Here is a 14,832-nt window from a genome sequence, read left to right as displayed (position 1 = left end):
TTTTCACACCCGTGCTTGTTGTGTAAACTCTGCAGAGCGTATTATTATAGAGCCTCAATGGCAACTCCAGCAACTCCAGTCTTCGACAAAACACGCTACGCCGCACAAACACAAAGAAGAGACGTCTTCTTCTTCGTCGACTGTTTATTAACATCGCCACTCCGGCTCCTCATAGCCTATTCCTTAAAGGTCGATGTTAGGTAAATGCACCTTTATGTTGTTATATACTAATATCTATATGCTATGATGTGCTACTGATGGTGACCTCTTAAAGGTCGATGTTGAAGGTCGATGTTAGGTAAATGCACCTTTATTTTGGTTCATCAAAGGAAAAGTGGTATAGTGAGTCAAGTGTCGCTCACTTGACTCACTATACCAGTTTATCAACACCTGTTTATCAGCATAAGAAGAATCCGGATCGCAGAAATGAAGAAGGTTTTTACTCTTGCTGACAAAGCCTGGGTGGGTTCTAACCTACTCTATAAGTGGCAGAAAACGGTTGGTAATTTCATTGCTGTTGCCGGAAAAGACAACTCAGTGAAAATATTTGACCGACATGGACACAAGTGGACTGAATTAAACCTGCCAGGGCGCTGTGTGGGTATGGACTGGGATAAGGATGGCGACATTCTGGCTGTGATAGCTGAAAAATCCAGGTCCATCTTCCTCTGGGATGCGAGTGTCAATAAGTCTTCCAAGATAAACAGCGGCATGAGAGATCAGATGTCTCTGATCTTGTGGTCAAAGACGAGCCCAATGTTTGCTGTCGGGACGGTCAAAGGAAACCTTATGATCTACAATCAGCAAACTTCATGCAAGATCCCTGTTCTGGGTAAACACTCTAAAAAGATCACCTGTGGGTGCTGGAGTGCTCAGAACCTCCTGGCTCTCGGAAGTGAAGACAACACGCTGAGCATCAGCAATCATAAGGGGGACACCATCAGACGGACAACACTTTGCGGTGAGCCTCATGAAATCGACTTCTCTGTGATGAAGACAGATGAAAGGTCTTCTCCAGGAGAGAGCACTGTGAGTGTGTCTGTGGGAAAGAAGATATTGATGCTTTTCAACATCAATAATCCTGATAACGGGGTAGAACTGACCTTCCAGCGCCGCTATGGGAACATCGTGTCATATCACTGGTATGGTGATGGGAACATACTCATTGGATTCTCCAATGGATACACAGTGGTTATTTCCACTCACCTCAGGGAGATTGGGAAGGAGCTCTACCCGGCTTACAACCATAAAGATAGTCTGAACAGTGTGGCTATCTCATCATCATTAAACAAAGCTGCCTCCTGTGGGGACAACAGCATAATGATCCACGACCTGTCTGAGCTCAAAGATAACACCAATGTTGTTCGATTGGATTATGAGACTAAAGGTCTGGACCATCTGAGCTGGACAGATGACGGACAGCTACTGGCTATTTCCACACAGAAAGGGACACTCCATGGTTTCCTCACCACGCTGCCTATTCTGGGTGACAGGTTTGGAACACGGCTGGCGTACCTCACCTCCCCGCTGGAGGTCACCGTCTCCAACCAGGTGGAAGGAGAGACCCCTGTGGCCATAGAAGTGGACATCGAGCCCACTTTCATTGCAGTCGGACCGTACCATGTGGCGGTGGGGATGAACAAGAGAGCCTGGTTCTACGCACTTGTAGAAAATGAACCTGGTTTTAAGAAGCTTGAGGACTTTGAGTGTTTGGGGACGATAGCCAGCATGTGCCTGAACTCCAACTACGCAGCAGCGCTCTTTGAGGGAAAGGTGCAGCTGCACATGATCGAAGGCAAAGACCACAAGGAGAAGAAACAGATGAAGATGTTTCCTGATGATGACAGGTATGGTCGGATCCTTTGCCACGCCCTCACTTCTGACTTCCTGTACTATGGCACTGATTCAGGTAATGTAGTGTGTGTCCTGATGGAGGACTTGAGGACTGTGAGCAGCTACAGCCATTCAGTCGGCGTGAGGAAAGTGTTCCCTGACCAAACTGGCACTCGGCTGGTCTTCATCGATGACAAAAACAACGGCTTCCTGCTCTCCCCTGAAAATATCAAGGACCCCTGCATCGAGCTCCCCAACTTCTCTCCCACCATCACAGGAGTGCTGTGGGAGAACTGGTATGCTGACAGAGGAGTGTTTGTAGCTTATGACAACGACAAGGTCTACACCTACGCCCTGCATAAAACCACCATATACGGTCCCAGAGTGGTTCTGGTGGGAAGCACCACGCTCCTGTTTCCCCAGAAGCCTTTGCTATTGTACAACGGCGTTCTGACTTGTCAGACAGCAAGTGGGAAGACCAGTGAAGTGGCTCTGAGTACAAACTCATTCCTCAAGCACTCAACCAAGTGCACAGATTCGCCGCCTGAGTTCAGCAAGCAGCTCACACAGGCTCTCATGCTGAAGAGGTTCCACGAAGCCTGGGATCTGTGCAAGTCCGCAGGCAGTGATGCAGACTGGGCAGAGTTAGGCAAAACGTGCCTGCTCCACATGGAGGTCGATCTGGCCATCGAGGTCTACAGCAATAGTGGGAACACGGACATGGTCCTGTTTTTGCAGGGTATCCAGGGTACAGTGAATATGAATCTGCTGGCAGGACATTTGGCCAAGGTTCTGGAAGACTACAACCAGGCTCAGAAACTCTACCTGTCCTCAAACTGCCCAGTCGCTGCCCTGGAGATGAGGAGAGACCTGCAGCAGTGGGAGAGCGCTCTTATGTTAGCGAAGAGGCTAGCAAAAGATCAGATCCCTTTTATATCAAAAGAATATGCTGTCCACTTGGAGTTAATTGGAGACTATGAGAACGCACTGGCTCACTATAAAAGAGGCATGACCCGCAATAAAAAATTCCAGGAGCACGACGAGGCGTGTCAAGCAGGTATAGCCAGGATGTCCATCAGAATGGGTGACATCAAGAAAGGAGCCGCACAGGCTATTCGGCACCCGAGCAGTGTGCTTAAGAAAGTATGTGGAGCCATACTGGAGAGCATGAAGAAATTCCCTGAGGCTGCTCAGCTCTATGAGAAAGGCCAATATTATGATAAGGCTGCGTCACTTTACATTCGTTGCAAGAACTGGTCGAAGGTGGGAGACCTACTGCCACAGGTTTCCTCTCCCAAGATCCACTTGCAGTATGCCAAGGCCAAAGAGGAGGATGGAAAGTATGAGGACGCAGCCCGGGCCTATGAGAGCGCGAAGGACTGGGACAACGTGATCCGAGTTCTGCTGGACCACCTGAACAACCCTGAGGACGCTGTGCGCATCGTCATGGAGACGCCGACCATTGACAGAGTAAAAATGGTTGCCAGGTTCTTCCTACGGTTGAACGACGAAAGCTCAGCCATCCACTTCCTGGTTCTGTGCAAGTACAAAGATGAAGCCTTCCAGCTGGCAGCGCAGCGCGGAAAAATGGAGGTCTACGTCGACTTCATCGGCTCTGAGGCGACACAGGAGGATTACCAGAGCATCGCTTTCTACTTTGAAGGAGGAAGGAAACATCTGCAGGCTGGAAAGTTCTTCCAGAAGTGTGGACACTACAGCAGAGCCCTGGGACACTTCCTGAAGTGTTCCAACACAGACGACAACCTGGCAGTGGAGATGGCCATTGAGACGGTGCGTCAGGCCAAAGACAGCTCTTTGACCAATCAGCTGATAGATTACCTGATGGGGGAGAGTGACGGCATGCCCAAGGATGCCAGGTACCTCTTCCGTCTCTACATGGTGTTGCAGCGACACAAGGAGGCTGCTCGAACGGCCATCATCTTCGCCAGAGAGGAGCAGTGTGCAGGGCACTACTGTAATGCCCATAACGTGCTGGTCAGCATGTACACGGAGCTGAGGGCCCAGAAGGCTAAGATCCCTAAGGACATGACCACCGATCTGATGATCTATCACTCTTACAAACTTGCGAAGCTGCATTCAAACAGAGGAGAACACCTTAAAGCGGGCCACATGCTCCTTCGAGTCTCCAACTACATCAGCCGGTTTCCTAAACATGTTGTTACCATTCTGACGGAAGCAGTCATAGAGTGTCACCGCTCCGGGTTGAGAGACTCGGCCTATAAGCTTGGAGCCCTGCTGATGAGACCAGAGTACCGAAACGAGATCGACAAGAAGAACCGGAGGCTGATTGAGTGGTTGGTTCGACGTCCCGATAAAGATCTGGAGGAGGAAAAGACTCCATGTCCGTTCTGTGGCTGCAAGCTCCCACAGAACGAGCTGCAGTGTTATTCCTGCAAGAACAACGTGCCCTATTGCATCGCCACGGGTCGTCACATGCTGAAAGAAGACTGGTCAGAGTGTCCTCACTGTGAATTCCCTGCTCTCTACTCGGAGTTCACTCGGTTGTTGGAGACGGAGGGTGTGTGTCCGATGTGCTCAGAGACTGTGAGGGTCAAACAGCTGAAGAAGATCTCGGATTGTTCCCAATGTGATCACATGAAATTACCGTCATCTCTTACAAACAGGGACATGCATACAGGTATAAAAGATATTACAAAAGCCGGCATGGAAAACAAGAAATAAAATGATCAGTTCAACCCCCGTTGCAGGCCTGTTTACTGTGTTCTTCTGCGCCCAGTAAGGGCTACTCACAACCACAATCTCAAAGAAATGAGTTTAATAAATTGATGAATACATTATTAAATTATTCAATAAAAGAATGAAAGATTAAAAGTCTGTTGAAGTGTCATTTAAGGGAGAGCGGGGTAGTGTGAGAAATTTTTTGCATTTGCTCCCCTTTAGGCGAGCGAAAATTATATATCAGTAAAATTTACACATGTCCCATTACTTCAGAATATTTTCTAGCAATGGAAAAGATCAGAATGTCTTCAGGACAAAGGGCAGTGAAAATATGATTGTTTTTTAAAAAGTGGTCTTGTGTCTCACTCTACCCCAGCTAAGGTTAAAGTGAGACAGACTAGAGAAATCAAGGGGGTAAAGTGAACCACTGACTTTTTCCACTTTAAAACTACCATAACAAAACATGTTGCAATTGTTAAAATCCTGACAGCTAGATTTACAACCACACATTCCCAAACTAATATTGGACTAGTAACAGAATCATGGTGATTGGTCAATTAAGCACATTTATGATTATTATGATTCATGTGATCTCTTGCACAACCTAGCTTACCTGCACATTGTTTCTCTGTCCAATTGGCAGGGACTGGGATATTGTTTTTCTCTGCATATTCAAATGCCAGTTCACAGCACTTAATTGGAGCAAGGCCATGAAACTGGTCAGCTAGTTGTTTCAAGTGTTTGGCAAGCTCCTCCTCCATCTCATCTGTGAATATTCTCGTTGCCTCAGCTACTGCAGCCCAGGTTACTGATTTTACTTCCCCTTTCTCTTTTTTCTTTATGAATCTTTTGAGGCTTGTCTTATCAATAATTCTATCCCTTCCAGCTTTTCTTAAGGACTTCTTCCCCTGCATGACCTCACTCTCCATCTCTGCGAGGGGTGTTTGGCCCCAGGTTGTCTTCCTGGTGTAGTTTCTTGGCATGATGGCTTTTCTATAAGGTTTATGACATTAAAAATAAAACATATGTAATGTAATATTATGCAATGGTAGGGGGTTGAAAACATAATGGTCACATGACCACAAATGTGTTCCGTTGCCTAGATACAGGGGGTGTCTCACATTACCCGATATCCCATATTACCCCGCTCTCCCCTACAGGGGAAAGAAAACTTAGATGAACTCACTAGTGAAAACATCACAAGGATTATTTCATATTCAATATCTGCCAATAGATCCATTTCACCTAAATCCTACAAATTGGACCTTTAATTCATTAAACAGATGACAGGGACTCGATAAGTTTAAACTTCTTCTTCCTTCTCAGGCATGATTTATATAGTTTGTTGTGCATTTCCTCTTGTTTGCTTATAAAGATAACTTATGGGAAATAAACATTCAAAGAAAGTGTGGTGTGTGTTTGAAACGACACATTCATTTTCTTAATCTCATGACACCTGCAGCACAAAGGTCTAACATATGGTTGAGTGTAATTAGAACATGGGGCGGGGGGGGGGGGGGGGGGGGGGAGTTGTCTGGCCTCGGTTGCCTGGGGCGACGGGAGAAAGGTGCGCTGCACGAGCGGGGAAGACCCCGGGAAAGTGACGTCAGCGGGCGGAACTCCCCCCTCAGCGTCCCGCAGCTCAGTGAACTGTCCTCAGTGACTCCGCTGGGGACCGTGTGACCGTGTGACCGAGGAGATGGTGTCTGTTGTGGACGGTGGCTGCGGATCGGAGGCCGGACACAAGCGGAGACGCACGGGCAGCTCGTCCCCTCCAACAGACGCGCTCACCCCGGCTCGACAGCGCAGGTCAGAGGCCAGGCACAGGAAACAGAAACTCATATCCAGGCTGAGTGACTCCGGTTTCCAGGAGGACCTGGGAGACTCTCCGGTCTCAACCCCGAACCAGACACCCACAGTGTCCCCGCTCCGAGTGCCGGAGCCTGCAGCAGGACAGCAGCTGTCCGGCGGCTGGTTCCTCCAGTACGGTGACATCGGCTTCCGCGTCCAGAGGGAGAGAGAGGATCACTTCCATCCCTGCAGGAGCTTGGCACGGCAGCCACAGGTAGGACGTTTGAGACAGTACAGTTATAATGACATAGAAATGTGGATTATTGGTGCAAATCACAATATATATATATAAACATGAAAATATTAGTTGTTTCTATAAATTATGCTCCACGACCTATTTTGTATAATCAAACTTTATTTAGACTATACAGCACCTTTCAAACTATTTTCAAATGCTATTCAATATGCTTCACAGGTGATCGACCAAACATAGGATGTTACAAATTAATTTAAAATTGGACATGATTCCATTATCAAGCATCATTGACAAATGAATGTCACTGATGCATGATTTTCAAAGTTCTTTATGAAAACTAAAGTAAAATTGAAACATGCGCATCTTTGCTACATTTTGTATTCTGGAAAATAAAAGTATTCATATCAGCAAACATGAGCATTAATGTCTATAGAAGGTTAATCTGAACAGATTTTAGTTTTTAATGTCCATGAGTTTCACAATGACAATTATTATGTTATTTTATATATAAAAGGTGTCACGTTCATGCCGGTTCTAATGGATTCTGTTTGCTTGCAGCTGACGGCAGAGGCGCGCTGTAAGCTCGTCAGCTGGCTCATCCCTGTGCACAGACATTTCCGTCTGTCGTTCGAGTGCTGCTGCCTGGCGGTGAACATCATGGACAGGTTCCTGGCGTCCACAGCGGTGGCTGCTGACTGCTTCCAGCTACTGGGGGTCACTGCACTTCTTTTAGCCACTAAACAGGTGAATCTACGAGTGTGGAAAATGCTGAAGGAAATAATAGGTTTGCGTGTTTGGCTTTCATTCACAATAACACCATCTCTTTCTCTGTGTCATCAAGGTGGAGGTTGGCTCGCCACGGATCAGCCATCTCTTGTCATTGTGCTGCGATGCCTTCACCAAGGAGCAGCTCTGCAACCTGGAGTGTCTCATCCTCCTTCGCCTCAACTTCCGCCTCGCTGCACCCACCCTGGCCTTCTTCATAGACTACTACACCAACTGCATGGAGGCCGCCCAGAACGAAGCTGGTGGTGGTTTTGCAAGAAGAAAACTGGACACAAAAAGACCCAGGCGGTGCAGCGACCTCGCACAAAAGGTGTGCGAGCTGAGTTTAGCAGACTATGCTTTCAACAAGTACCCAGCATCTCTGACTGCCAGCTGTGCACTGAGGCTCGCCAGTGAGGTAATGAAAACAGAGCAGGGGCTCAAAATCCAGTCAGGGAAAGACCAGTGGGACAGTTTTGTGGATGAGCCATGTGTCCAAACAGCCTTATCCGAGAGATCTGTAGGTCAGGAGGGCCACAACCAGAATCTGGCTCGGGAATGCAAAGACAACCTGAAGATGCTGGTGTCTTTAAACCAGGAGAAACTGGACAGGATGTCCAACATGTGACTGCAGTGAGCCATCCAGATGTTTGCAAAATGCCAAAACTCCTCTCTAACTTTGTATTTTAGAGATTATTACAACAAAACACAGAAGTGAGGATGAAGTGCCTCATGTTTATGTGTTGATGAAGGTTCATCATGTCCACTCGACCTCAGCCATACTTGATACCAGTCACTGAATGTTTTACAGCTTATTGTTTACTGTTTATTGATAGTAGGTTATTGTCTATAAATGAAGTATTTTATGCCTTGATTAATTCTAAATCAAAATCTTTTTTATGCACTGACTTGCTGCTGGTTTACATGTTATATTACTGTTGCAATCTCTAAATGAATGTGTTGAAAACTGTGCTGTACTGAACTGCTTGATGTTGTGAAATAAATGATCAGTAAATCAATTTGTGTTGGTGTCAAATGATGAAGAATGAATTAAATATCAACTGAACACTATTACAGTGTCAGGAAGTCTCAATGACATAATGCAAATGCTGGAAACTTAACTGCAGATTTTTGACTTTACTCACTTGGATGTTCTATAACTTAGGTGAGAAGTAAACTATGGATAATATTAGGTGAGATGATATAAATAAGATCATTCATAAGAAGTCAAATCAGCGAAGGTGATATACCAAAAATAAAGGAAGCATCAGTATAAGAAATTAACAAGAATGATAAACATAAGGAAATATAAACATTTCAGAGAATAGCAAAGATATTTTGAATGCAAACAAGATATATTCAACATAAACTGGATTCCATGTGAACAGTTTTGCATATGGTATAGATTTAGAAATCAGTACCTAATAAACCCATTTAAGTAGTCTCTCTTAAATAATGACTTCATTACTGTAAATCTCATAATTACACATCACATTCCTGTGAATGGGTTACATGGGTTACTCAGGTTTCACAGGTACACAGCCCCTTAAAGGACAAAAGAAGGAATAAATGCTTTTTACCAAGTGTAACTGATTCTTGTGTCTTTCAGTCTATTGTGCTTGTTTGCCAGGAGGTCGGTTTAAACACGTTTTTATTCAACGTTGCATCAGTGTCATTCTACACTGAACTGTGCCAACACAGCCCGGTCAATTGAGCCTGGGCTTTATCTGATAATCCATTACGCGTGGCATCTCGACCCGCTGACACGGTGTCGACCACACAGGTGCATTCAGCGTTAAGGGCCGAGGAGCCCTGCTCGTGTTTGTTTACTAAAAGAGGCATTTGTCAGGAGTGTTTACTGACCTGTCTGCTGCAATTACCCCCTTTTCCTTTTCCACTTCTCTTCAAATGTGTCAACAGGCGGTGACCTCAGCCAGGCAGGTATTTTACGCACGGGGGATAGAGATTAAGCGCGTAATACCGTGGCCACGCGCACTATTACACCCTTTGAATCTGCAACAAACACATTAAGTAGAACTGATATCAAATGGTATAATGCCATGCGTCCCCCTGAAAGCAATATAGCCACTTGCGGGTTTTATCCGTGATTTTATCGGCTGCTCTCCTTGTCTTTATGTTATTCAGACTATAACCATGACATAAAAGGTATTAGGGTATTTTAGATATAACATAGATGTTGTAGGAAGAGGCCATGACAGCCTACATGCGCCCGTGGAAGGGCACTGCATGTGGAGATTTGGCCCCAGGCGGAGGGAGGGCAAATCTGGCGCAGAGAAAACACCTGCTGCAACGGCGCCGTTTTTGCGCGGTGCCACTTTACACTTCAGACCTTGAAAACCGTTAGCCTGCACCATTTTAATCTCCGAGGACGCGGTCGCTCCCTGGAGACCGAATAGGTGCACGTGATTGGGCCAAAAGTATGAAACGGCGGCACGCAGAGATACAAACCGGGAGAATGTGGTGTATATATCAGCTCTCGATCAAATCATGTCCCCTTCACTTCTGCAGCCCGACGATGCCAAGAGACAGAACCGTGTTTGGTGCGTCCTGCCACAGCCAAATGTCACAGCACGGGAGGAGAGCTGCAGTGAACAGAAAGGTATGAGACGTCTTTCTCTTTGTAAGGATGCACACCTCACGTGTTAATCTATATAATAGAAAAGACGTTTAAAATGTCTTTCTACACCTGCAGGATAAAGCGCTTGTGCCAAGGAGCAGCAGCCCGATAACTGTGTACGTGGAGCTCCCCTGCATAATTGAAGAAGGTGCGTGAATCACTGACACCATTCTTCTTATTGTGCATAACTAAAAATCATATGTTGCAAGTAAATTATGATTTTTTTTTTGTTGCATTACAGCTTTTTCAACAATCGCCTGGGATGATTTGGAGGACTGCGCATCTGCAGTGAGGAGGGACAGTAATTCCCTGGGCTCTCAGGTGAGACAACAAACTCTTCTGCACCTTATCCTTCATTTCATGCATATATTGTTGTTGTACATCTCGTAAAAATCCACGCATTTAACCCCACTTCGCATCTGGCTGAGGGAATGGGCAGATCTTCAGCTCTGCTTCCCTCCCAGGCTGTTAATGTTTGACACGGTGTGCTGGAATCCTGCACGAATGGCCGTCATAGTTTACTCAGGACACGCAGGCTACCGCTAATTGGCTGGACCTCGCGAGTTCTGTCCACAAACTGCCTCTTTGGCACAGATCACCGTGCTGAGCTCATTACGCATTACGCATTACGCATCTGCACTCCACTCACTGAAATGAGCACCATGACATGTTCTGCCATTAAGCCATGTTTTACTGCTTGGTGGGATTTCCAGGTAGAAACCAATTTTTCTGCTTTCTTCATCGAATGGTTATTTTGAAGTATGTGTTTTAATCGTCAGTTTTATTTGTGCACAGGTGAATGAATCTGATCTAGATGACCAAGACTTTGGAGATTATGCGCTGGACTTTATGGCAGGTGAGCAAACAGAAATGTCTCCTACCCAGTGAATGAATGTGTGTCACTGTTACAATCATCATCTTCATCTGAGGGGACGGTCTGACTGAATCCCTGGATGTTTTTCTCCCCTTGTCAGATTCTCCCACCACACTGGAGAGCAGTCTGTCTCCAGCTGAACTGGTCCCGTTTCAGGGATGTGTCATTCCTCCCCTCACCCCTCAGCGGGAGTTCTCTCCAGAGGAAAGTCTTATCGACCCATTCACCCAAGCTGCCAACCCACCTGTCCAGGATGGAGCTCTATGGCGGGACATCGCCCAGTGTGAGGGCAGAGCTTTTGGACAGGCTGTGGAAGTCAACAATCAGGTGAGATTTCTGACCCGTGTGCAGTGTGGACATCTGGACTTGATGAGAGTGGTGCACATGCTGAGGCAATGTTTATATATGATTTGTGCTGTAGTGGATCAAGAGTATGCATTGATAATATATTAATATGGCAGAGCTATATATACAGTAAATGCCAACGCCTTGCTGATGACCATTCTTTATTCTTTCAGTTATGTTTGAGAGCTTTATATAAGTTTGGAAGATTTTTTTATTTACCCCAGGTTACATTTGAAATAACTGCATATTCCTGCAGTTTATAAAAAGGTCTACATAGATTTAAATGTTGGTGAAATGAATTATTCTCAAACCAGATTTTGCTTTATGCCTTTGCAGCTCAACGAGACTCTCTACAGACAACAGGAAGAGTTTGACTCTCTGCAGGAGAGAAATCTCCACCTCAGGCAACTGGCCAGTCGAGCGAAGCACTTGGCCTCAGTGCTTGAAGTGAGTGACAAACACAGTTTCATCCTGGATACTTTATAAATTCTAATTGGTATCCTCATAGACTAAATCTAATGTATACTTATGTTTGTTTTCCATCTTTCCCCCTTCAGAAACTGATGACAGTCAGAGACCCAAATGAACGAGAGCCAGTTCTGTCCTGTGGTGTTAAACCTTCTCTGAGTCCCTGCAAGCGTCAGCGTCTGGATGAAGGATATGAGACCGAGTCGTCCGACTCAGTGGAGGACATGCTCAGAGACATCAGCACACGCTGCAATGCTGTCCTGCACAGCTCTGCCACTGCAACGAGCACACAGCAGGAATCGGAGACTGTGCGCATGTTCGGTGCGTTCTCTGGCCTACAGACGTCTGTATCCAAAGCCACGAGCGTGAGGAGAGACAGAGCAGAGGCTGAGGAGAGTGTCTTGTCCTTCAGGACTTCTATCAGAGAGCACAGCACCATAAGGACTCAGGTGTTTCCTCATGGCCGAGCCTTCACATCGCGGAGTCAGCAGGGCGGATACAGATTCCGCTGGGTTCCCAACGACAGCTGAAACTACAGTTAACAAATGTAAAAATAATTTCCAATATATGCTTGAAATGAGTGATGTGAAGCTGCTCTGAAAGACTGGAGGGATGTGTGGGTGGGCAGCAACTGTTAATGCTTAACTGATAATCTATAGTGATATCTGTAAATGATTAAATTATGTCTTCCTCAGGTAGCTCCTAAGCTAATTGCTGGTGCTTGACAAAGGAAATAATACTGCCCAGGCTGTTGTTTACGTTGCCTTTCTGTTGACAAGGCCCAATGTCATGTTTAGTTTTCCACCTCACAGGATGTTTTTGTCTCCAAAGATGGAAAGTTTGGGAATAAAAGTTGTGATTTATAAAAAACTGACTTGAGTTTGAATTGACTTGAGTTTGAATTGAAAAGGTTACATTATATAGGTCAAACTATTTAAACAAATGGAAAGAAACCCTTTTCCTTGTTTAACCTTGTGAAACAAATGTGACCCTGTGACCTCTTTAAAAAACAGGGACTTCCTTCCCTTTTGTCTCCGTCTGAGTGACTGTGTGGTCTGAGGCCAGTGTCATGGTGTGTTGCAGCAACATCCTTGTTTGTAGCCTTACAATTTGGAAATTTAAACAGATTTGTCCTTTTCTCTTATTGTGTGATAAAAACAATATAAGTATAAACCTTATTCTCCAGTCTCATGTTTCTCTTTCAATCATGGGTGAGGAGAAAACAGAGGAAGTACAAACATGAAGAAAAGAGGGACTTATCTAGAGAGGATGTGACCTTCTGACCTGCAGGTATCAGTGATAGTATCTTCCTCCAGCCTCCCCGTTGAGAGCTTCTGCTGTAAAACGCAGGATTGTGTGAGGCAGCGTGGCAGAGGACAACGTTACACCTCTGTTAAGACACCTGTTTAAACTCCCCTGACTCCCCCTGAGCTGTGTTTACTTTAGAGCAGTGAAGGCAGCGCTGCAGCCCCTCACAGTACTACTGCATGCAGCTTCTGTTGTGAGCACCAGGATTCCACAAATCAAGATAAGTAGAAATTAATTAGACAAGGAAATCGGGATGTGTGTTCAACGTGTAAATTAAAATTCAGTTCAGGCCAATTTCAAAGGCCTTTGGGGGACCCCATGCAAGAGGAACCAAACCAAGTCCCACCAAAGGAAACACACAATACCAAACCACATCATTCCCCTCTGCAAATTGTTATTTTATCATCAAAATTATTAACAAAGCAGTTTGTGCTTACACATAAACAATAAATGAAAGTCAACAAATAAACAAAGTAGTAAGTAAAGTTTAAGTGCAGACACCCTATGCCACACCACACAAACACGTTTATACAGTATAGTCTTCAACAAACTTCACTCAGCTCGGGCGTCAGGTGAGACCGATGAGATATACTGTGATATGTGAATATGGACTATACAATTATAAATGTATTGATTGATTGGATTACCTGTTTTGCGCATATGCAATGAATCCCCTGCAAACATGTGGAGCAGAGCCATAAGTGACTGTTTAAAGCTAGAATGTCAATTAAAATTTGTATAGCCCATATTCACAATTCCCAATTTGTTTCATGAGGCTTAAGAAGGTGGGACATCCTCTGTTCTTAAACCTCATCAAGAGTAAAACTACCAAACAAAAACTATTAACAGGGGGTAAAACGTCAGAGAGAGACAGAAGTGCAATAGATGCTGCATGTAGCTGAACCCATCAGCAAAATTATTATATTTACAACATTAGTTTGAAGGAACGGTTCTTAACATAATGGAAAAGTGTGTCAAGTATTTATGGATAAGAGAATGTCTGATAGAGATGAAGGGAGAAGCAATGACAATGGAAGCAGAGGAGTTAATATTAGAACATGTGAGTATAGGCATATTGTATATCAAGTTGTCTTGTTGTAATCGTATAGTGCACGATCGGTTGCCCCCCATCTCTTCACAATGCACCGTCATGATCCACGATCCTGGATCTGCACACGATATAGGACAAGGACTGGGCACAATGAGTGATGGACCAAAGGGATGTTCAACCACCACTGAAAAAACAAAATGACTAAAAACTTGATACAAAATGACCCAAGAGGCAGAATCACTGAGGAATATGTAATAAAAACTAAAAAAGCATGTGTGCAGGGGCCTGTTGTTGTTTTAGAGTAGACTGTCCCAATGCTAACTACTCCTCATGCATGGTGCTCCATATATCCTGACTAACCCTGACCCCAGTTGTTGACCACAGACTTTCACGGCTAACGATGTATGTTCCTGCTGCCAACGTGCACCAAGCAGGAGGCTGTTGTTGTCAGACCCTCAGGTCAGCTCAGATCAACACCAGCAGGTCAATGCTCCAGCCTCTTAACCTGCAACCAGCCGCTTGTTCTCTGAGCTGCAGCGCCGCACACACGCAGCTTCACACCGCAGCTTTGTTTCATAAGCTGCCTGTGACACATTTGACCGGTTAAGCTACCGCCAAACTGCGGGGGGCGGTGCGCGAGGGGGGGCGAAGTGAAAACACAGACACAATGAGTCTCTAAGGTGACTTAAGCCAAACCTCATGGAGCCTGCAATCCAGACCGAGTCCCGCGGGAAGGAAGGCGGAGAAAGTCCCTTCATTCACTGTGGAGGGAGGGTGGAGGAGGAGGGTGGGAAGCCAGAGGT

General features: G+C 45.5%; 2 protein-coding genes across 2 annotated transcripts; both read left to right on the top strand.

Moving 5' to 3' along the window:
- The first annotated feature begins 426 nt into the window (after positions 1-426).
- On the top strand, positions 427-7,973 carry LOC133933537 (WD repeat-containing protein 19). Its single transcript, XM_062380674.1, has 5 exons — positions 427-4,441; positions 4,910-4,920; positions 6,230-6,598; positions 7,139-7,324; positions 7,422-7,973. The coding sequence occupies exons 1-5, from the start codon at positions 427-429 to the stop codon at positions 7,971-7,973; spliced, it is 5,133 nt and encodes a 1,710-aa protein (XP_062236658.1).
- A 1,908-nt stretch (positions 7,974-9,881) lies between these two features.
- Positions 9,882-12,274, top strand: mcidas (multiciliate differentiation and DNA synthesis associated cell cycle protein). The gene is made up of 7 exons (XM_062380663.1): positions 9,882-9,965; positions 10,059-10,131; positions 10,225-10,304; positions 10,779-10,839; positions 10,958-11,184; positions 11,539-11,649; positions 11,760-12,274. The coding sequence occupies exons 1-7, from the start codon at positions 9,882-9,884 to the stop codon at positions 12,198-12,200; spliced, it is 1,077 nt and encodes a 358-aa protein (XP_062236647.1). The 3' UTR covers positions 12,201-12,274.
- The last annotated feature ends 2,558 nt before the right edge of the window (positions 12,275-14,832 follow it).

This window comes from Platichthys flesus, chromosome 3, assembly GCF_949316205.1.
Source record: "Platichthys flesus chromosome 3, fPlaFle2.1, whole genome shotgun sequence".
Lineage (NCBI taxonomy): Eukaryota > Metazoa > Chordata > Actinopteri > Pleuronectiformes > Pleuronectidae > Platichthys > Platichthys flesus.
This window is presented reverse-complemented; position numbering and strand designations above follow the sequence as displayed.